Source organism: Haliotis rubra, unplaced genomic scaffold (assembly GCF_003918875.1).
Source record: "Haliotis rubra isolate DU_JTF1 unplaced genomic scaffold, ASM391887v1 Scf241, whole genome shotgun sequence".
In the NCBI taxonomy this organism is placed as follows: Eukaryota; Metazoa; Mollusca; class Gastropoda; order Lepetellida; family Haliotidae; genus Haliotis; species Haliotis rubra.
In genome coordinates, this window is record NW_025766459.1 from 224,799 (window position 1) to 250,121 (window position 25,323).

At 40.6% G+C, this 25,323-nt stretch overlaps 1 protein-coding gene across 1 annotated transcript in view; it reads left to right on the forward strand.

The window, feature by feature from the left end:
* The first annotated feature begins 6,064 nt into the window (after positions 1-6,064).
* LOC124278749 (inositol 1,4,5-trisphosphate receptor type 1-like) overlaps positions 6,065-25,323 on the forward strand; it is a 217,190-nt gene continuing 197,931 nt past the window's right edge. The window contains 3 exon segments of the mRNA XM_046714513.1: positions 6,065-6,475; positions 23,217-23,253; positions 23,255-23,288. Of these exon segments, the coding sequence (XP_046570469.1) occupies positions 6,369-6,475; positions 23,217-23,253; positions 23,255-23,288 (178 nt within the window). The 5' untranslated portion in view covers positions 6,065-6,368.

A 25,323-nucleotide genomic window follows, 5' to 3' on the forward strand; every position in this document is an offset into this window, starting at 1 on the left:
AACTAAATCCACAACAGGATAGAGACTTGTAACACATGTTATATTTGGGATTACACGTTCTCAGCAAAGTTTAGATTCTAGTACCGGATGTGACGTAACCCAACTAAAGAACTAGTGTCTGTACTAGAGTCTGAGAAAGAGTAATCTTAAATATAACATGTGTTACATAATCATGACATCATACTGAGACTCTTGTTGTCGGGTTGGAAGAGGGGTTCGGGTCGACGTTTTGGACGACATAGCCCGTGCTGAATGACACGATTCATCAATACTCGTCTCTAACACCATAACTTTGGATGAACTTGGCCCGGCGCTGCAGGAGGAGTGTAACTGACATCCTCAAATGGCCATTCGTCGAGTGAATGGATGTTTGAAAAGTCAGGGGTAATACTCACTACGGATATAAAACGTCAACTTTATAACTGTAGACATGCGTCCTGTCCTCAGCTCAGTGAAGAAGAAAACGTCCCTCATCGAGGAAGCGAACTCTTTTTATGTGCTGATTGTCGCAAGTGCTTCCGGCGTCGATGTTTTGGCGTCAGAATTGGCCGTTGGACTGGGCGTCTTGCGCGGATACCGTAGGCGCGCTGACGTCGTCGAACTGTTCTCGTAAACACACCAGTGTTGCCAGGTATGGTACGGACTGTAAGGGTTACCGGCTGGAACCTGTGTCGCAGGTGTGTAGTTCGAATCTATCGGCCTTCACGTAGGGTCGTTACTGGTGGGTGACCACTACGGTGACGGTCTGTAACTTGAACACGTCGCCAGAAGTGCCGAATGGTGTTTGGTGTGGACGTTGAGTCGACGAGAAACGTCACACTGCGAGGTTCCAGAGGTCCGAAAATTGCACTGAATAAAAATGACATGCGTCTGGTTGTGTGACTTTTCAAACTGAACATTGATGGTCATTTGTCCCGAATATGTCCTGCTTCTTGTACAATTCGTGCTATTCAAATTACAAGTGTTTGGGGGATTCTCTTCGACCATTTAAACACTCTTTCTCTGGTACAAATCCAAAAATTCATTCTCAAGATTACCAAGAAAACTTTCCATGACACAATAATATTTGCTTCTGAGTATATGTAACATGGGTTAGAGATATAGGAATATAATGGGGAATATTTTGCGAGACAGTGTTTGTAGATATTATATGGGAAGTGAGTGAGTTTAGTTTTACGCCGCTTTTAGCAGTATTCCAGCTATATGGCGGTGGTCTGGAAATAATCGAGTCCGGACCGGACATTCCAGTGATCAACAGCATGAGCATCGATCTACGCAACTTGGATACGATGACATGTGTCAACTAAGTCAGTGAGCCTTTTCTTATGCATAACAAGATGGACTAAATCTTTCCTTGGGCACCTCATAACATGTATATCTAACATCACATGAAGACCAGTTTGAAGTTTGATCACTGCAGTGAGATGAATAGTATTATGACATCATATCTTATTTAGTCTTTTGGGGTTTTTGTTTTGGTTTTTTGTTGTTATTGTATTTGTTTTTGTTTTTTTGGGGGGGTTGCATTTTGTTTGTGTTTTGTTTTTTGTGTTTTGTTTTATTTAGTTGTTGTTTTTTGTTTCTTAGTCGAATACGCAGGGACACATATGAGAACTATATCATTTTTTATCTATATTTTTATTCGGGGGTGGGGGTGGGGGTGCATTTTGTTTGTGTTTTTTTTTGTTTTTTTTTTTTTTTTTTTGTTGTTTTTTGTTTCTTATCGGAATACACAGGGTCACATATGAGAACTGTATCAGTGAAATGTATTGGGGAATATGGATGAATATAAAGAGGAATCCATCTATGGAAGTATTCGTGGGAATACAATAGAATGTAAAAAGAAATAGGTGAGAGTGGGTGAGTATGGTTTTACGCCGGTTTTAGCAATATTCCAGCAATATCACGGCGGGAGACACCAGAAATGGGCTTCACCCACTGTACCCAAGTGGGGAATCGAACCCGGGTAATTCCGTGTGACGAATTTTACCACTAAGCAAATATATAAGAAGGCAGTTGGGAATGTATAGTAACGTACAGAGGAAGGTGTGTTGCACACACAGAACAAGGTAAATAGGAACGTAATAGGTAATTTAGGTGTTTGGGCAATGTAAAGATGGTATGAAGGTAGACAGACTGGGGATATAGGACGCTGGCTATATCTCATTTGGAATAACGGTATTAAGGAATGCCAGTCATGATAACACGAGTACTCTTGAATACCAAGGTAACTGTACAATAACCCGGTAGATGGGAAGCATCCTGAAACATCACACTATATTGTGTTTGGTCTTCACGGAATGCCCCAAGAGAGGTGTCCTTGCTAATGGTAAATACCTGGAGCACGTTGCTTCTCCGTCGAGGCACCGGGAGAGGTTGCAGACGATGACGGCGAAGACGCTGACCCGACAACAGATGCTTCTCACCAGGATGTAGCAGCAGCAACAGCAGCAGGAGGAGATAAACACCGTCTTGGGGAGCGCTGAGGGTCAACGACGGAATAACAAGCAGGATGAGGAATTAGCTTTAGATAGCTGGCTGTTTGCACAGCATAACAGGGGCACTTGCCGTGAACACACATACATGTATGTTCCCATCAAACTGGACCAGGCAACATCGAAAGTGAACCAACATTGTTTAACGCCGCGGTTAGAATATTTCAGAAATATCACAGCTGGGAAAAACTCGACTTACACATTGTACACAGGGGGAATCGAACCCGTTCAATCAAATTACATAGCGAGGGCTTTAACCTCTAGGCTACCCCACTGTCTACCGAGCAGCTGTGCTTTTTTCATCCAATCGTGCACAGCGCCTGTACAAGACACATGGTAATGGCGGGGGGGTGAAGACACATGGCAAAATTCAGCGACACCAACATCGCCAACAACCCCGCTTTGTCCCAGAGGGGTCGGCCATGTGACATATGACGACCATCACATCTTTCGAAAGGCCTCCTCATCAACCCATCCCACCAACAGGGATGTGTGACGCTTCACCGGAGTCAGTGTTATTGTATGAAGCGCTCGTAAAATACACAATAACATACCAGATTTTCGAAGCTCTCTTAGCGCTAAGATAGTCGTAGGTGCCATACATTAACTTACGACTATCTTAGCGCTAAGACAGCTTCGAAAATCTAGGCCCAGATTATAAGCAAGTCGCCTTGACGGGTGCAACCCATCCTCGATAATCTCCAGGGTATACGTTCCGATAACTATCTACTAAAGGAGATTATCGAGGACGGGTACAATGCGACCTTATGTATCAGTTAATGGTTAGCGTTCGAGAGAAAATGTCGCATTTTGCACATTGTATAGTTTCTATACAAGCACGTCGTGACACAGGACAGTGGAGCTTACAGTCGCCCTGTAACTGTGAGTGGATGTACATGCAACCTAACAAACGTGCAATCCCTAAAGGAATGAACGTATATCCGTTTTACTTACACTCACCTACTACATTTATTCACACATTTCTGGGGGCGGTGGGGTAGCCTAGTCGTTAATTCGTTCGCTCATCACGCCGAGGACCCGGGTTCGATTCCCCACATGGGCACAATATGTGAAGCCCATTTCTGGTGTCCCCGCCGTGATACTGCTGGAATATTGTTAAAAGCGGCGTAAAACTAAACTCACTCAATCACTCAGACATTTCTGCTCACAGCCATCTATATTTGCCCGCTGATCAGTGATCTGTGTGCGCTCAAGTTATCAGTCTCAACGCCCTTGGGAGTATACAACCCGTACTGCCACCAGGCGCCAGAAGACTTCTCACAACATCCATCTCACATATCAGAACCCGTCCCCTACTGGGCGAACAGACGCTTACATAAACTAAGTCACATGCCCAGGGTAACACCGTACGTTTTCATACTCGTGTGTTGTGTGTATGTACGTATCTGTGTTCCCAACCTCTGGTCGTTTGACAACGGCTGAATGGGTTCCTTTGAGTGTACGGACCAAGTGGTTATACACACTCTGAGAAACTGTACAGATTCACAATGACAAACAGATGATAAAAGCACAGACGACAGAGAGGAAACATGCAACAGAAAAACGATGAACTATATCAGGAAATGGGGACGAGACCGCTGGCAAACACGCTGAGAAACAGGACACGAAGACATTGAGAAACAGGACGAGATCACATTGAGAAACAGCTTATGTACACAATAAGAAACGGGGTGAGAACACAACGAGAAAGAGTGGGGAACACAATAGGAAAGATGATAAGAACACATTGAGAAACAAGACGATAACACAAGGATGGTTGGTTGTTGTTTTACGTCGCACTCAGTAATATTCCAGTTATATGGCGGCGGTTTGTAAATAATCGAGCCCAGACCAGACAATCCAGTGATCAACAGCATGAACATCGATCTACGAGATTTATATAGGGTATAACTCCTTTATCAGCCAAATTCACAGCCCAGTAGACATTCACCCAAAAAGCACAAGTACGTTGCTGACAGACCAAGGACTGAGGGATTGGAACCAACAATCTCCCTCAGCGGATCCTGGCACGGTTAAGGGACGCAATTATACATAGTGGATTGCGGACAATTTTGAAAACATATTTTAAAAAATGTACATTTTTTTTATCAACAACAACACAACTATTTTATTGCTCAAACCGTTAACGATTTAACTGCGGTTTAGTTTGCATTGTGGTTTGATTGTACAACTGCTTATTGGTTTTAACAATTGATTGGACTGAATGTATGCACAGGGAAGTTCAACAGAGCGTCATGCAGTGTGGCTGTCAAAGGAACCAGCTGTCAATAACTGTAGCTACTATAGAACCCCCGTGTCAGCTGCACAGAAATCACATATATGACAATTAATATAATTGCCATCACTGACGCTTCCCCTTATTCATCACTGTGACTGACATGAATCAATATTGTCTCAGTGTTTGTATCAAGACCCACGTTTTATTACAATGCTCGGCTTCCACCGATAAAAGAACACTACATAATGATATTCAAACTGGTTCGCCAAGGGACAAGATTGTAACTGAATATGTATTTTTATACGCACATCAAATGTCAGGTCCATGTTCCTGTTGTCTTGTCACCTGGGGCACCTGTCGGTCATTATCAGCACGTATCGTGAACCACTGCCAAAGGACAGCCGGATATGAAACAATGTAACAGTCGATGATCAATAAGAACTGATGCACACATCATATTACATCCAAATTGATTTGTCGATAATCAATAAAGAATCATTTATTATATAACATTACATCGCTCGCCTTTGTAGCGACGCGCTAGCCAGTTTAACACTCGGCACACACTTGACAATAGGCGGACGTGGACCACGCAGAACACAATGGATTTACACCATATCGCCATAGAAAGTAAATCGTAACCGAAGCTGAAGTCAAATATGAGATTTGAATATTAGGGACCATCTCAAACTATCGGAAACATGCACGTGTAACCTGTATTGAAATAACAGGCATATGACACACTCTGATTTAAGTATTACCCGGTAATAAAAAGAATGTTTTCTTTAAAAATGAATAAGCATGTGGAATGTTTGAATTGTTGGAAAGAAGCATCTATAATCCTAGTTGAAAATATAAGGTATGCATACATAATCAATAATTTGCTTTCTTTTCAAGAAGATTGAAAACTGGTGAAAATAAATAATGGTTGACTTGAGCTGAGTTTTACGTCACATCGGCATTATTCCAGCCATATAGCGACGAGACAAAGTCTGTGTTAATACACATTTTAAGTACAAAGTCCAAGTGAGTTTTTTGAAAACATATATTCATTATTTACAAACAAAATATGCCATAGCACAAACGGGTATTAAACTTCTGTGATTGGCATTAATTAGAATGTGGGTATAAAACTATTTCAGTTAAGAGGAAAAGCCTTAATTTTACACTGGTTTCACCCTCAGACACCAAACGTACAAAACTTAGAAAACGTTATTTAAGTATTTTGATACCTCCCCTTGAATGTTCGCTGGGCGGAGAGGTGGTACAAGGAATGTTATCATTAAACACCGGAGCGTGCTCGGTCGATAGAGATCGGAAACTACCGAGAGTTACCGAAGAATCACGGAATTGGCGTATCTTCCAGTTGTGTCATGGTTGACAGGTGTGTTGAGGAAGATACGATGTTTTGATAAGTTGGAAGTTCCGTTTGGCCACGTTCGGGGTGCCGTTTGAAAGAACCGGATAGCATAATCGACATATGAAATCGGGAGACAGATTCATAGCGAGTTTAGGCCACAACACACGATGCGACGGACTCAAGTGACCTCTCTCAACAGGGATACGGAACTAGCGTAGCAGACTTCACTTTCTGCTCACCGATGGATGTGATTATGTTCTAAGTTTTTGAGTGGATGTGGTACGGTTTTAGTGTCAAGATGTCTGCAAGTTTCTTGCACATCGGAGATATTGTGTCCCTTTATGCCGAAGGGAGTGTCAATGGATTTATATCAACATTAGGGTAGGTATTTTCATTTTGTACCACGAAAATAGAAAACACGAGTTCCCATCAGATTCGGTTCAGTAATCAACGACCACGCATGACGAACACACTCTCGTGCAGCGCAACTGTTTTATATCACATCTCATACAACGTACACAATCCACATCTTATAGATCTACATACTTGGTATCTCAAGCAAATGGAAATTGCAGGTCCAATGAATGCTAATCTGCTAATTGGTGAATATTGAATATTCTTCAATTTGTTCAAAGGCCATACCTTGCCCATAAAGTTGTTGATAACCTATATAAAGACAAATATAGCACCAATACTTGATCCACCTGTTTGACATCCTGTGGAAAAAAAGTGGGACACCATTCTGTGGCTCTAGAAGAGCAGAAATCACTAAAATTACCAGTAGGGCTTTAGAAAAGGCACATTAACCAGTTCGAAAGCTATACTTTGGTTGACTACTGAGGCATAATATTTGAAAGAATATTATCGCAGCCTTTACATCATCTCATGGTTCATAACAGTGACTGAATGATGCGACATTCAGCATGGTCACATCAGCTCACAAGAAAACTTTGAATAATATATTTACAGCAGAAGCTTACCTTTGAATGTTTAACATGTTTAAAGTCATTGAGCATGTTCAGACTAATGCTGGAGTATTTGAGGTCCGTAAATCTAACTTTCTTAACATGATGCCATGAAGTGATTTTAACATTTTCATCTCATCACACCAATATCAGTAATCCCTTCTCACGTAACTTTATTATTTGCTTGTACCTATACTGCTGAAAACAAAAGAGATGTCTAATGTGTTCCATTCCGTCTTGATAAACACTAAACTTAGTCCTACAACCCTGGCTGTCTTTAGTCATGCTTTGCTACATCACATGAATGTACACACCGGTAACATTAAGAGTTTGTTTAAAAATAAATAACGTGCCTTTGTACTGGCATCCATATAAAAATTTTGGGAGGAAAATCATATAATTATCTTTTGTGACCTCAGAGAAAAGGCAAGAAATTCTTGACTTCTATCACGTCACTGTTCCAATGAGCTATGTTAATGCATAGTTCTGTTTGATGTTTGATACTGGATGTGATACTCCAGGAGTGTGCTGGCGTCCTGTAAATTACCTGGTGTGGACCAGACAGTCTACAGATTGATAGTGTTGGGGTACAATGATGTATATTCAAGCGTGTCCCAGAGCTTAATTCTGACATGTTTTGATGCTACTTATTATAAGAGAGAGATCTTTTCTAACCTGGAGTCAACACAGCATTCTCATGCTTAGCTTGATATACTCTGAAAAAATATAATTTTGACGGAAACAAACTTCTACATTTAAATTGACAATGAGTTTTGAGATTCAGAACCTGTGAAAAAAAATCTAGACTTTGCTTCATCAAGGACAATTCTTTACAGCAGAGACTATTTGCTGGTATTGTCTGTGATTAAAGTAAGGGCAGGGCAGAGGGGAAGTAATGCTGAAGGGGTCGTTGTCGGCACAGGTACTACAGATACGTACCCCAGGTAACTTTCTGTATACAGATATGTACCCTACACAAAGTCAAAATACAGAAACGTACCCGGTACCCTAAAAGGCGGATGAGTCCATATTCCGCAATCCAAGAGCGAAACCGTATGTAGTTGTTCCCGTTCAACTGATTCCGAGTGGTATTCATGTGCACCGTTACTGTGTATTCTCATTACTTACATAACGCAAGTACATAACGGGTGCGTTTCTGTATTCTCATTATGGCCAAGGTACGTTTCTGTATACAGAAACGTACCTGGGGTACATATCTGTAGTACCCGTGCCGACAACGACCCCTTCAGCGGAAGTAATATGGTTCAGGAATGTGATAGCCTGTCTCCCAGGCCCTACAGAATAAATAAAATACTAAGACAGACTGACCCTGTGGGCACTCTTCCGTCTGATAATCAACCCCAGGCATTCATCAGGTTCCTATGGCAGTCGTTGAAGCTGACCAAATCGGTGTGACAGTCAGAGTTTTATATACTACAGATGAATCATTTTTGGTCATTTCATCATGACAGACATTCACACTTTGATGACAGACCCACTGATATTAACTGACCACCTTTGGTGTTTATGCCGAGATGTGGTGAGGTGAGGTGAAATTGGGTGCTAGCCCACTGAGATACCATGCCGCAGTGAAGCATGAATACCCCACTCAGACACATTATACTGACTCCGAGCCGGCCAGTCCTTGTTGTACCCACTAATGCCGAGCGCCAGGCAGGGACCAACAAGTACCATATTTTAATGTCTTTTAGTATGACGCGGTCGGAGATCGGGCGGACGCTCTAACCACTACACCACGGAGGCGGTGACGAGATGTGGGCCACGGTTGATACGTCTATTGTTGGTCTGAGCCATTAGCAGGGTCTGTCCCACAGGCAGTCTTGTTTACTGTATATCCAAAGAAACATGATGGCAGTTTATGGTAATGTCCATGTAGCATAAGATACTGCAAAATCACTGCCATTCATCTGTTGCAATTTGGAGAAAGATTATTCCAGGTGATAAAAAATGAACATGTATGTAAATTATTTGTGACTTATCACTGAATGAGATGTGGGTGCACTTCATGACTGGTTATACATTATCGTACCTTTTAACTTGCTCATGCTGTCACCCTCTGGTTTGACTAGTCCAGTCTTCTTGTTGCTCTGCTCTGTATCATATTTCACTTCATGTAAAACAGTAATTTGGCAATTTCTAGCAATATCAGAGCAAGGAGACCAGAAATGGGCTTCACAGAATGTACCCATGTAGGGAGTAGAACCCAGGCCTTTGGCATGACCAGGTGAACACATAAACCAATAGTTTACCCAAGTACCAATAAGCATGATGTTGGTATGTTTCAGTATTATGTTAAAACTACCGGTAATATAAGTACATTTAATAAAATATGCTGATTGCGCTATCTTACTTTTTAGTGGTTGGTCCCAAGTTTTATTTCTGGACAACTATACTATACTATTCTAGAAAGCATGATTCAATGCTTTATTGACCTTCACCTGACTGGATTACACCCGCGATTACACTGACATGGGTAATGACCATTTGTCTCACAAACCTACCTGTCATTATATATATTGGTCTGCATTAGAGGTTTCTCTGCTGTCTGCTGTTTTGATGCATGATCTGACACCTAAAGAAGCAGTACATAATATATATGTACCTTTGTATTGTTTTTCTGCTGTAGCAATTTAAATAACATGCAATAACCTGGTATGATACTTCTCGTATTCATACTGCTAAATAGTGAACAGTCTGCAGCCCCAAGTCCAAGACATGGTAATATTCTGGTCTGGCTTGTAGCTCAGCTGATAATAGTCCACATGATAACACTAAAATCTGTGTGCTGATGTTAAGAGTCATGGTCGGGCCAGTAGACTCCAGCCTGTTTATATTGATGATACAAGGAAATCTGTGTTCACTGTGGTTGCAAATAGGACGAGCTGGTTAAAATATAAACATGTGCCTTTGTATACTTCGCTTTATGATTGAACTATATTATACTTGGCAACAGAAGCAGGTATCTGGAATATCTCTTCCTCATAACTAGGGTGTTGAAATAACTAATGTGTCATTATTAGCAGATTGGTAGAAACTTGGATACAAATTAAAACCATTTTGGAAACATCTTCCACTCGCTTTATGAACACTTGCTTTATAATTTTTTTAAACAATTACACTGTATGTTTATTGTACAGGCCAAGAAATGACAACATGTGTTTATGGGGTGTCCCCAGTCAGGATATTGCTGTAATATTGCTATGTATCGTATAAAATCCAAACTCATTTGAAAACATGTTTTAATGATGTACTGAAGACAACCATTTTGCCCGGGAAATAGGAATCAAATACTTACCTACCTTGTTTTTGAATGGGCTGAAATAGCAAAGAGTGTCATATCAACTATGTTAAAACTGTGTTTTATTTGTTTGGAACCTGGGAATCTGATGCAGAGGGTGTGTAATTGTCCTCTCCTTTTAAATCTGTTGTTATTTAATCATATTTACAGTGTCATTGAAGCAATTTACTATTATAAGTCATTATGATAATTCTATTTGAAAAGAAATTGAAACAAATAGAAAGTAGTGTAAGAAATCTAATGAATTTTTATTGTATGGACCGAAATATAGTAGCTTGTGTGTACCAATTTACTGATTGATTCTTATGATAACCAAAGTTTTCTCTTGTTTCTCTTGAAATTGAAAAATTAAGAGGTTCTTAAATGAAACCAAGGACTGCAGTATATTTATGTCTTTAAGAAGAACAAGTTGTAGTGCAGTGACGGTTCACACTGTCCAAGGTTTACATATGCAAATACAGATCTGTCTGTTCAAGCCTCGTCCATCATGCAAATTAATGTAAATTAGAAATGACAAAACAGCTTGACTAAAATGTCAACCTATTGTAAAGTCATCCTGTATTTGAAGAGCCATTAGCATTTAAATCAGTACGCCTGTCAGATAAACCTAGATGGGTGAAGCTTGAACACCATGGTTTCTCACCCCCACACATATCTGCACGTTTTTGTGGAGGTTTGTTGACCTTCGCCCAGCTCTCGTGCCACGCCCACCCTTAATAAAGCCCACATTTCTAACGGGGTGTCACCTCTGTTTGTTCATGTCCTCTCCTTTCAATCTGGCTCTATCATTAAACATACACAACACATCTTCCTACTTTTAACTGTAGTACTGTCAGATGACTGGTTGCCTTTGTTTTCAGACAACTTGATTTTGTGTCATGAGGTGGGTGAGGTGAAATTGGGTTTAACGTCGTGCTTGAGAATATTTCGCTCATATGACGACTTGCATGCGTGTGTATGTGCGGCTGCTTGTACTAGCCCAGACTTAAGCTGGTTTTATAGTGCTAGCCCACTGAGATATCATGCCGCAGTGAAGCATGAATACCCCACTCAGACACATTATACTGACTCCGAGCCGACCAGTCCTTGTTGTACCCATTAATGCCGAACGCCAGGCAGGGACAAACAAGTACCATATTTTAACGTCTTTAGGTATGACGCGGTCGGGGTTCAAACCCGCGACCTTCCACTCTCCGGGCGGACGCTCTAACCACTACACCACGGAGTTGTGTCATGACCCTCATACTGTATCCGGGTTTGTTAACATAAGTCATTAAGTATATGTACTACTCATAGGTAGATAGGGAACTCCTGATAAGTTTCTAGTTAATCTGTCATGGCTTCCTAGGACAAACTGATAATAAACTGAGCCTTGTGTTGGTCATTATCGTCTTTTCTATGTTGCCATGGTTACTTGACAATATTCATCATTCAGGAAAAATGCGGTGACTTCATAACAAACTGAGCCTTGTGTTGGTCATTATCGTCTTTTCTATGTTGCCATGGTTACTTGACAATATTCATCATTCAGGAAAAATGCGGTGACCTCACAACAGAGTTGAACATATGGAAGGCGAGAGTGATATTTTAGAAATTCTGAAGTTAAACAAGTGTATTTGATGATTGTATTAAGTTTTTGTTTGTATCAGATTGATGATAAATAAATACAGACGCAAGTTGGCAACTCAGAATGAATGACACTGACAGACCCATTGCCCAAATCATTTATCTTTAGCAAATGTCACTTCACCACATTAGGAGAGCTTAGCATAATATTATTAGCGAGTGAGTACAAAGTCTATTCGCTATCACTCTCCTGCCATGACCATGACCACAAGAGCTACTTAGTAACTCAATACATTCAATAATTACCATGAATGCATTGAATAAAAATCCATATCACAAACACAAGTACAAGTTTCTTGAATAACAGTAAATCATTATATCATCATTCTGATGGTAATAATGCAGATACAAGTGGAAGTGTATAATAGCTCCGATCAACGACAGCTGCTGTGAAGTGGTAACTTCTATCCTATGTTAGATACACAGTACAACACCACAGGCCATGATAACATACAGGTGGGGCGGCCAGCTCTCCCACCAGGTGTACCCTCTGGGCAATATGAGGGCAACACCAGGGCAATACCACTCATATCTCTCAGCCTCATTAACTCAGCCAGAAAGGCAGGCTTGATTCAGTGTGAAACTGTTACAGGATGTAAATTATGCTATTTCCTAATTATTGAGTGATATTGAATATTGTAATCCATTCCCAGAGGTAGCAGATGGTATTAAATGTGAGACTTACAAACATCAATATCCTTCCTGATTTCTAGAAGCTATTGTTTCAAATCATCTAGAATATGTGATTTTGTCTAATGAGCTTATACTTGTAGGGATCTCACATAAAAATATACGTCCCCATCCTGTTGTCAAGCTTACTGACTGACTGACTGAGTTTGGTTTTACGCCGCTTTTAGTAATATTCCAGCAACATCACGGCGGGGGACACCAGAAATGGGCTTCACACATTGTGCCCATGTAGGGATTCGAACCCGGGTCTTCGGCGTGACGAGCCAACGCTTTAACCATTAGGCTACCCCACGGCCCCCGTCAAGCTTACATGCCATCATCATTGGAATACTGTTCTCAGCAGTATTAATCCGATAACACTCACAGACTCCTCTCTCTGATTATATAAATAAAGACCTTAAGGGTTCTCAGATTTAATAACAATGACAGCAAGTCTGTGTACGTTGGTCTCAGACCATTAATTGTGATAATCAAAGTGACATGCTCACAATCTTTATTTGTACCATTCTCAGTGTGGGACGAATATAAATTGTGTTGTGTGTGTAGCAGCCATTGTGTCTGTATGTCGAGTGTAAATGATGGGAAATGTAGACATTGTCAGTCCACCGTATACTACGTAATGTAGGTACACAGATAGACAGACACCATTGGTTTATATCCCGCTGTTATGCAGCTTGTTTTTTTAACAGAGTTTTATCTATTCTCCAGTACATGACATATGAACTAGTGACTGTCTCCTATAATCTGTATACTGTTGGAGAGAAAACACTCCGGCACCATGAAGCTCTGTCTTCTGTTTGTTTTCAAGAACCTTAATTCTGTCTGGTGTCATGGGGTCATATTCTCAGGCGTGGTTTATATGGAACACAAGAGGTGCCATAATTATAAGGTGATCCCAGCCTGTCACTATGAGATCTACTTTAAGATATTCGGTGGGTCAAGATAACAGGTTCTTCCTTCAGCTGTTACTGTCCTGAACAACAGGTGCTGCTTGGTATGCATCAGTTGATCCCTACTGACCCTCATAGTGATTGCTGGGGAGGGCGTTATCAATATCATGCATGTCAAGCATGGTTTATTCCCCTGAGGTGGGAAATATACACAACATTCACTGGGTACTGTCTGTAATCAGCCTTCTTCAAATCAGCCACTGTTGCCAGCAGATTACCATGTTAATTGTAGGGGTGAAACGATATACCGCGATATTTTGCCTTCGGTTTGGTTTATACGTAATGCAATCCAAAAATTCAGTATTTTCAGTTTTCTTACCATCGTTTTATTAACCTTTATAAACCTTTTCTAAAATGTCTAGAAATTGAATCATTTTGTCAAAATGTATGCATTTCTTTGCTTGATGGACGCTATTTTCCTGGAAGTATGTTCTCATATACTGAATTGAAATGGACTGAACCGAAGGCCTACAATATAAGTTGTTCACTGGTCACGAGGGTACATCAACCCATGGGCCCCGAGGGACCAGTGAACAACGTATTTATCTTACCGAACACCTTAATATTAATTTTGAATTATTTGAAGCACGGGTACAAATCTTATTGTAGCCATCACTAGATTTTGCTGACAAGAAAAACAGATTTAGAGTTATTTCCCTTCCATCGATTTGCATTCGCAAAACATTGGTAATTTCCGTACATCATACGTGATTCAATGTTCGAGATAAAGAATTACTACCACGAAGTACCAAATGAGTTGCCATTGACAGCGGGGTACATTGAAATGTTACTCGCTTGTAAGCGGGGTACATTGAAAATAATGGAAGAGCGCTCAGCCAATCAGAAAGCGACATTTATGTGTGAGGTAAGATAATATTATATAATACGTGGTATAGCGCACCGTTTCACCCCTAGTTAATTGTATTGAAAAAACTGCCTTCGAGAATAGGGTGGTTGGTTATGATAACATACATCAAGGTTGGTATCAGAGTTTTGAGCTGAAGAGGACAAACTTTTTCAACATTCAGTGAAATTAACAATTTTGATACTGCTCAATTATCTGCCCCATCTATACAGATGCATCTGTGTTATAAAGACCTGTAATACACAGATATGGACAGCCGTATAGGTTTTCAGTTTGGTATGGACTGGGGCGATGGGGTAGACCCGGATTCGATTCCCCACATGGGTACAATGTGTCCGTTACTGGTTTCCCCTGCTGTGATATTGTAGGAAACTTGCTAAAAGTGGAGTAAAAAAATAAACTCATTCACTCACTCACTGGTTTAAAAGTTGATCAGATAGGGACGAAAGCAATCCAAGCGCTCAGTTCCCAATATGGTAATCTCTGATCATTGAGTTGCTATAAAGAAGACATGTACATCAAGATGTAGAACCAGATTAATGGCACTGTATTTACTCTTGCCTCTGTGGTGCACTTGAAGTATGTACTTAAACCTGCTGTGTTTAGATCCTTGTTGTCAGGATCTTCCACAGACCCATCTCCACTATAGTTCTGCAGAACATGAGTTCATTCATGTCCACGGTTCTGTTTACAGTATGTGCCAACACATGTCTGGGCTGCACTGTCTCTAGTTGCTTTCATCAGGGTTTGCTGCAGTTTCAGTATCATGATGCAGCCTCCTGCCTCTCCGGTCAGGGTTAGCAGATTCAAAAACCACTGGTGTACCTGATACTACCTGTGGGTCCATGTCTGTTGGTCTATCTCTGTGGGTCTATGTCTGATGGTCCATGTCTGTGGGTCTATGTCTGTTGGTCCATCTCTGTGGGTCTATATCTGTTGGCCCATCTCTGTGGGTCCATGTCTGGAAGTACATCTCTGGAGATCCATGTCTGGAAGTACATCTCTGGTGGTCCATGTCTGGATGTGTGGAGGTCCATGTCTGGATGGTCCATGTCTGTGACCATGTCTGATGGTCCATGGAGATCCATGTCTGGAAGTACATCTCTGGTGGTCCATGTCTGGTGGTCCTGGAGCCATGTCTGGAAGTACATCTCTGGTGGTCCATGTCTGGAAGTACATCTCTGGTGGTCCATGTGGTGGTGGTCCATGTCTGGAAGTACATCTCTGGTGGTCCATGTCTGGAAGTACATCTCTGGTGGTCCATGTCTGGAAGTCCATCTCTGGTGGTCCATGTCTGGAAGTACATCTCTGGTGGTCCATGTCTGGAGGTCCATGTCTGGTGGTCCATGTCTGGTGGTCCATGTCTGGTGGTCCATGTCTGGAAGTACATCTCTGGTGGTCCATGTCTGGTGGTCCATGTCTGGAAGTACATCTCTGGTGGTCCATGTCTGGAGGTACATCTCTGGTGGTCCATGTCTGGTGGTCCATGTCTGGAAGTACATCTCTGGTGGTCCATGTCTGGAGGTCCATGTCTGGAAGTACATCTCTGGTGGTCCATGTCTGGATGTCTGGTCCATGTCTGGAAGTACATCTCTGGTGGTCCATGTCTGGTGGTCCATGTCTGGAAGTACATCTCTGGTGGTCCATGTCTGGTGGTCCATGTCTGGAAGTACATCTCTGGTGGTCCATGTCTGGAGGTCCATGTCTGGAAGTACATCTCTGGTGGTCCATGTCTGGAGGTCCATGTCTGGAAGTACATCTCTGGTGGTCCATGTCTGGAGGTCCATGTCTGGAAGTACATCTCTGGTGGTCCATGTCTGGAGGACCATGTCTGAATGTATTATGATGTCTGTTTTACTCAAAAGAAGTTAAAGGACGCTAATTATTTTGCAGTTAATGTTTCATGACATGACGCACATATTTTCATATGATAATAATCGCAGCATTTTCATAAGATCATCATTTATCAGTCAAAGCATGAAGATGTTCTGTGTTATATGAAAACATTGGATCTTCTTTACTTAGTGTATACAAATAGTTATGTGTCTGGAGAATACAAAGTACAAGTAAACGAGTAAAGAGAGATCAGTACTTAGTGTATACAAATAGTTATGCGTGTGGAGAATACAAAGTACAAGATACAAAATAGTTATGCATCTGGAGATACAAAGTACAAGTAAACGAAGTAAAGAGAGATCAGTACTTAGTGTATACAAATAGTTATGCGTCTGGAGAATACAAAGTACAAGTAAACGAGTAAAGAGAGATCAGTACTTAGTGTATACAAATAGTTATGCGTCTGGAGAATACAAAGTACAAGTAAACAAGTAAAGAGAGATCAGTACTTAGTGTATACAAATAGTTATGCATCTGGAGAATACAAAGTACAAGTAAACAAGTAAAGAGAGATCAGTACTTATGGTATACAAATAGTTATGCAGAATACAAAGTACAAGTAAACAAGTAAAGAGAGATCAGTACTTATGGTATACAAATAGTTATGCATCTGGAGTACAAACAAGTAAACAAGAGAGATCAGTACTTTATGGTATACAAATAGTTATGCATCTTTGAGAATACAAAGTACAAGTAAACAAGTAAAGAGAGATCAGTACTTATGGTATACAAATAGTTATGCATCTGGAGAATACAAAGTACAAGTAAACAAGTAAAGAGAGATCAGTACTTAGTGTATACAAATAGTTATGCGTCTGGAGAATACAAAGTACAAGTAAACGAGTAAAGAGAGATCAGTACTTAGTGTATACAAATAGTTATGCGTCTGGAGAATACAAAGTACAAGTAAACAAGTAAAGAGAGATCAGTACTTAGTGTATACAAATAGTTATGCGTCTGGAGAATACAAAGTACAAGTAAACAAGTAAAGAGAGATCAGTACAAGTAAACAAAAAGAGTGTATGTATACAAATAGTTATGCGGAGAATACAAAGTACAAGTAAACAAGTAGAGAATACAGTATACAAATAGTATGCATCTGGAGAATACTAAAGTACAAGTAAAGAAGTAAAGAGAGATCAGTAATGTCATTTGATGGAGACAAAACATTTTCGAGTTTAACTGGTGATAATGCTTGAATGATGCTATGTTTTCAAATTGAATGAGCAGTTAACATGAATGACCCTTGTTTGATATACCATCCTGAATCTGTGTTGTGAAATTTTAGTGTTAAGATGAACTGCTGAACCCACAGATGTGGAAAAAAGGCATCTCTCTAACTTTAGATTGACATCAAGGATTAAAATGATATCAGTGAACACAATCGCTTGAACCTTGCTTTGAATAAATAAGGTGAAATCTATAAGTTAACACTGTCTTGATTGACGTGATGACAATCCATTGGTTCCAGTGAGACTTGGCCAACAAACGGATCTGTTGGTTAATTATGGCTTTTTGTCTAGGATGCACTGGTGGGAGTTATTGATTGTCAGGAGTCTAAGTACCAACATGGGAATCTCTTTAAGCACCAATCCGACTCGGATCCAAGGCCCTGTTAATGACTGTCAATATACTCTTCTTAGTCGCTTCATTATCTCCATAGTCGGAAATTGTCTTTTTTGCAGACATGTAATTAAACATGAGAGACTGCAGTAGCACCTTGTCCATTGCCAGGGAATCTGTGACAATCATGGAAGTGTAATAGTCTATGCCAGATTTATCACTTGATGTACTTGCCATCAGACTTTATTGTTAATTTGGGAACTTGTATTAGCTAATCTAAATATGCTTACCCCCACTTGGGTACAATGTGTGAAGCCCAGTTCTGGTGTCCCCTGTCATGATATTGCTGGAGTTATGCTAAATGCAGCGTAAAACATAGTAACTCATTAAATATGCTTGCAAGGCTAAAAGACATTTGATTGACTTGAATTTTACAAGTTGCAGATGGAGATGTGCTGAAGTAGGATGTATGGAAAGTCAGACTCTGAAGTCACAGGGAGATGAGTCTGTGACATCAACTTTGGAGCATACTAGCAAATGTGTCCTGGCTTTACCTTCAGTTTAGTCTTAGTGTATGGAGATGTATAGAGTGATCTTACACCAGGAGACAGTTTACTAGACTCAAGCTTGCGACCAGAAAGGGAATATGATACTTTGTTGTGCAGAGTGGCTTCCCTTTTGCGGGCCAGAATCTTCTGATCTGGGATCCTATCAAGGTTTTCCCTGATTCTGTGTCTGTGTTTGTCATCACTATATACAAGTTGGTGGCTTCCTGAAGTGGTAAATGTTTGAAACCCACATCATCTTTACTTTTGTCTGTCTTCTGTATATATGGGTGGGGTAGCCTTAGGTTAAAGCGTTCGCTTGTCATGCCAAAGACCCAGGTTCGATTCTCCACAAGGGTACAATGTGTGAAGCTCATTTCTGGTGTCCCCCGCCATGATACTGCTGGAATATCAAAACCATACTCACTCACTCTGATGTATATATGCTATGATGTACTTTAAGCATGTCCCTCAGTGATGTGGAACGAGCGCTATATGAATATCCTTATTATTACTTACTTTGGGCTTTCTTTATGCTCGCATCAACTGACATACTAGGATATAAATGGAATATTGTCCATAGTGACATTACACCCAACTCATGCACTCCCATCTGACTCATGGTGAAAGTGGCAGAGTTGTGATATATACCTGACATTCAGACTAAATGGCTCCTCATCTTCCAGATGTGTTTACATTGAGTGATATATAACGGTGATTAACAGCAATGATAGTCACAGAATAGGTCATGTCACACAGAGACACAGTTTGTGTGGTTTGTTTAGTCACATGATAGGATGAAGAGCAAGATAGATGAAAACCAGACTTAATCTATTATCAGTATCTCAGAAGTGGGTTGAAATCACAGGGGCGTGTCACGCTCAGAAACAGCGTTAGAAAGACATATAGGTGCATAGACCCAACCCTAGTACTATGTAAAAGGAAAGGGATGTAATGACGGAACCACCCCCTCCTCAATCAAAGTTAGATTTCACCACGTAAACTATTTTTAAGGCCCCGTCGAGGCCCCCGAGTCGAAAGCGAGATGATTTCCCTACAAAATGAGCTATAAATGGTCACAATCGGATCATTATTTCAAAAGTTATGTGCCACGACTTACCGAAAACAGCTACCTCCGCGATTCCAAGCCAAAATTATGGATCACCCAAGACAGCAAAAACTCACCTTTTAAATTCGTTTATTAATTCCAGCCACGTTGACAGCACCTATGTAGGGCTATAATCGATCGGCAGCAGCATTCCACGGGTCTAAAAACTTACTGCAACATCTACAAATCATTTCCTCGACAGTAAGCAGGCATTTTCTCCAAAACCATTGCAATCATTCTCACTTGTCGGCCATAGACAGCCTTGACATTCAAGTGATCTGAGCAGATCCGCAGATCCAGCTGAGAACAAGGACAACTGCAGCTACTTCAGTCCAGATACAGGACTCGTATTGTATTGGGTGGCTTTGGGACAAGTTGTCCCCAATTCTACGTCTGTGCAGGAAACACATCCAGGTCATCTGAAACTAAATTTAGATGTAATTTGTATGTTTTTTATGGTGCCTCTTTTGTAATTTTCTACATCCCAGGGTGCCTATTGCTACGAGCACAGAAATATCAGAATGTTGCACGTATTCCTGGCCTGCCATTGACTAACGCCGCCAGTGCACATGCACCATGTATTTTGTCAATGAAGAAAACACCAGGACTGCAGTCAGTCTGGGCAGATGATTCTTTAAACTAACTGACAACAGGGCTGAATGGACGTTAACTTCGTAAAAATGCCATCATGTCTGACAGATATTGACAAAACAATGTCTCCTGGCTGGTAGTCAGGCACTGACACCGACAGATGTGATATAATGCCAAAGATGTGGAAAAACCCTGTTTCATTACCTCCTACTGTTTACAGATACCACTTTCTTCACATTCTCCCTATCACACTGTTCCATGTGGATGTACCAGCTGGATTTAGCACACTACTGCCCACCACGTAACAATGATTTCGGTTACCATGACTAGTGCTAATGGCCAACTGTCCTTGTAGAAATCAGTCTGTGTTACATGTCACCTCATGGCCTTGATTCAGGTTATAAGGTCAACACTCAATAGACTTTCACAAGACATTCACAAGACTTTTACCAGGCTTTCAAGGAATTACTGAAGTCTTTCACTGGATTTACACTAAATTTACACTGAGACTTTTGCCCATTGAAGTTTCTTGTTAGAATTGTCTTCAGAAAATCATGCTTGTGGTAAGAGCCGGACTCACAGGATCAGATGGTCAGGTTTGCTGCCTCGATGGTGAAGTCATCATATTCCCATTGCATATCGATGTGCATGGTGCCAATCACTGGAATGTCTGGTCCAAACTTCCGTTACTATCATTATGTGGATTGTTCCTGTGCACACAAACACTACACTTTCATGTATTAGATAAAGCGCTGAAAATTGAGCCTGAAAGTCCCGAAACAATAGTGTTAGAAGTTAAAGATTTATGGCTCCCATGGAAGAAGACCTGACGCGGAAACGCCTGCCAACATGATCTGTCTGACCACAATTAGTTTTTCTTCGACACACGGGAGTAGATCATAACAACAAGATTAGTGAGGCGTGTTGCTCAGCAAATGCACCTCTGGCCTGAGTAAGTTCATCTAATGTTAAAGGTATCCTTTTATGTTATCTGACAATCTGACTAGCATACATCAGGATAACACTGGCTTATTCCCAAAGGTGTCAACAGACTGCATTAACACTAAAAGACTACAGCGACCGTCTAGTGCAGTTTCCAAGGTGCTAATAAACACATTACTCTTTGGTTTAATGCCCAACTGATTTTATCAGTATAGTGATAACCCTTGACCTTTGACGCATTTGATATTGACCCATTGACAGACTAATGCTGGACAATCATGCATATGAAATGTCTACAAACTGGATTTTGTCTAAACACTGCGAAATCCATCAATATTTATCCAATTTGTTACACAGTAACTCTTCAGTTCCGAGAGTGATCTGCTGCCTTTGTCGTAAGACCATAGGCCATAATCTCCCTGTTTGGAAGTGATCCATTCATACATAGATCTTGTATACCTCTATAAAGTTTGGAAGAGCCTGATTTTTCATAGTACAGTTGTCATGTCATTATAGATTGCCTGGAGTTTGTTGTTTAATGCTGCTCTTAGTAAAATACCAGTTGAATGCTGAGGGTCTGTAAATAATCTTGACCACACAATCTAGTGATTGACATGTATTATGGCTTATTCAACCAGGTGACTCCCTGTGTGGCCACTTACAGCAAGTCGTCACTTTTTGCAAGACGTATGGGTTGTTGCAGATGAAAGCTAACCCCAAATGTCTGGATGATTAACTAGAGTTTTATGAAAGAATTGGGTATTGATCACCTTCTGTTGAGCTGCCTGAGTATATATTCAACAATGATTGGAACTGAACCTGTCAGAAAGGATTGTTTTATAATTCTTATAGACGTTGGAAAAGAAATTATGTTCAGCATGCAGTTTTGTTTGTAATCCGCATAAAAATATGCCGCCATATGTCACTCACCGATGAAGTGAAAAATGTGCTTTTGGGGGGGACTTTTTTGGTAGTTTTACTCGAAGTTACTTCTCCGATATTTATAAAAAATTGATAGAGATTTAGTTAACAATTATCGATCGCTGTGATACTAATAACCCTGTTACATAGCTCCTGTCTGGATAAGAATTAGGAGAGTAAATCTGAGCAAGTCTAGCCTGATTACAACCATGCATCGCGCCACACCAGTGGTCAATATCCACAACTTGATATACTTCAGGGACCACTTCACCAGAACAATTCTAGCACTATGACCCACGATCCTGCTAATTCTATCCCTGAGGTGGGTCTGGTAGACATGATGATTGTGTGGACTGACTGACTGTCTGAGTTTGGTTTTACTCTCTTTTAGCAATATTCCAGCAACATCACGGGAGGGGACACCAGAAATCGGCTTCACACATTGTACGCATGTGTGATTCGAACCCGGGTCATTCGCGTGACGAGTCAACGTTTTAACCACTAGGCTACCCCACCACTCATGATTGTGTGGAGCGAGTGATAAACTTACAATGTGTACATAAAGTGGAACACACAGATGACACACATGTGAACACTTCACTCAATTTCAAATAACCTGCATCTTTTGTCATATGTATTAACTTGCTTTCTTCTCGCTGGTTCACTTCAGTTCCAAAAGTCACGCCCGCGCTTCTTTGTGAGTCACACACTTGATTACATCTGCATGTGTGGCCCTGCAATTTAAACTTCATGTGGCCTATATATGTTAGACACGAGACCTTGGCTCACTGACATTCCGTTATGATACATCGTTTTTAGGGACCAGTGAAGTGAATGAACATTTTTTTAGGGACCAAGGTCATAATCCACAAGGTGTTCCTAGCGCTACGACCATCGTAACCCTATGGTAAACTATAAAGGTACAACATGTCGTAATATCTGAATGCATTGTGGATCGGGACCCAGAGAAGCAAATGGGTGTGTGGCCCGTTGACTCAACATAGTTCTTGTTAGGTTGTCCAAAGGGGAATTAGCATGAGTGTGCACCATTCTCTTCTACTAATTGTGTGTTACATAAGAACCGATATTCTCTGAATTTGTATTTTTGTGTTTTAATTTATTTACCTATCCTGTGTTTTAGCTTGGTTGACGACAGATGTGTGGTGCAACCAGATGCAGGGGGATCTCAACAACCCACCGAAGAAATTTCGAGGTAACAATTTGCTTCTTTTCATAGAATATGACAAGGAGTAAAACAGCACATAGCCAAGAGCAGCTGGCCACTTCATCGGTTCAGCTGATTTTGAATATGCTTCTCGATATTGGGAGTATTCAGGTGGGAGCTGAGCGACTGCTGGGAGATGTTGTCTAACTGTTTCTTGGACTGTTACATTAACTGTAGAATTCCAATATGACATGAACAGAAGTACTTGTTCCACATGTACATGTTCCATTTTTGGTAATGTTTGAAAAAACTACCACTATCCCTAACTAAACCTATCTAAAGTTGAGTTGTATAGAAAGAAGACCTCGGTCTCAATGACATCAATCGTATGTCACACAGTGTGCCCCGACAAGTTTGTTAACAATACATCTTACATTCCAGTACACAAGGTTTTAGTTCGGAGGCGTGGTGAAAGTACAAATATTTCAATAAGAGAAGAATATGTGACCTTTATCTTCACAGTCAGCAAGCTGGTGTGAACAACTCTTCTGGTGTGAATTGTGAGATGTGATACATGTTGTTTTTAACAAGAAGTATCTGACTGTTATGGTGGCAGTCTGACAACACGTGTTCCTTACCACAAGACCCCAGAGTGCACTAACACTCTGACAATAGCCCCATATTGCCCTAACAATCAGATACATTTTCCATATTTATGAAAATGATCTTTTAAAGTTTCCCCATATTTACAACATGTATTTTTGTTAGCGACCATTTTTGCTTCAATAGGACCAAGTCATGTAACCTTTTCTAAAGACATTATTAATGTCATAACTTGAGAAGAAGTTTCTTTCCTATTTTTAATTGGTTTAATTAATGAAGATGAGTTTTAGAGATAAAGATATGATAAATCTGTTAGTATATCTCTCTGCACAGAAATGAACTTGATGCCACGTGAAAGTAGATAATATGAAATTATCACAAACTTCGTGTTCCAGTTTACAGGTCGTACGGTCGCTCAGATTAAAAGGAAGGTGTTGGCAGGGGAATACTTTTTGTTTGGAAGGCTGCTTTGTGGGCTAGTAGATAGTGTTGGGTGTACAGTTGAAGGGTGGAGGTTTGATCACCTGACTAAGTTAAAACAGGGTACTTATTGTTTCCGGTGTAAATAGTCCAAGATGTAAAGGTGTATTTTGTGGATGAAGGGATAGATAGTGTGTGATATATATCCGATATGACTGCATGTATCACAAGCATCATTGGTCAGCAGGAACAGGCTTGAGTTCCTGTGGTGTGAGGTCATGGCTTGTGCCAGATGAGTGGACCCTGTGGTCAGTTGATTGCCAGCATTAGACATGCCTCTCATCACCAACCACACAGCTGCCATTATACCCAGGGGAGTAGAAATACTCAGACAGCGGAAACATCTCAATTTTCAAAGCACTCATCTTGAAAACAATAACATATTATCATCTCTTTCAAATATGAAACATTTACTTCCTCAAAACATTCCTCAACTACATTTTACATAGATTGTTTGCATGAGGCTGACGACCTTCCGCCCGTTTCACCTTGAGGTGTGTCTTATTGTTGCTATTTGTTGGAGAGTGTAATATAACAAAACAGACCTAAACAACCAATGACTATGTTATAAATCCCATATTGGATCCTATATTCCCATTATCAGTATGATACTATATGTATGGAGATTTCTGGTTATATTTGACCCTTAGAAACCAATGTTTGTTGTCAGAGGTGGCTCTGGGCTCTGTGGGTGGAGTTGGGGCTTTGCTGACTGACATGAAGAATGTCAAGCACCCTGATGGTGTGATCTGTTGTTCATTACATCAGTCACTGGTTTGTGTAGGCAGTTTTGATTATTATGATGTTTCAAGTGTATTGCTGACTGTGTTAGCCTTCCTCAGTGCATTATGTTTTGTTTGTTTGTTTCTGTTTGCTTAAAGGTCACATGCAACCAAAAAATCAAACATAATTAAAACACAATTATCACTTCTTCATGACATATAATATGCATTGCTGATTATGAAAAAACAAATAAACAAAATTATAAGCGTATAATCGC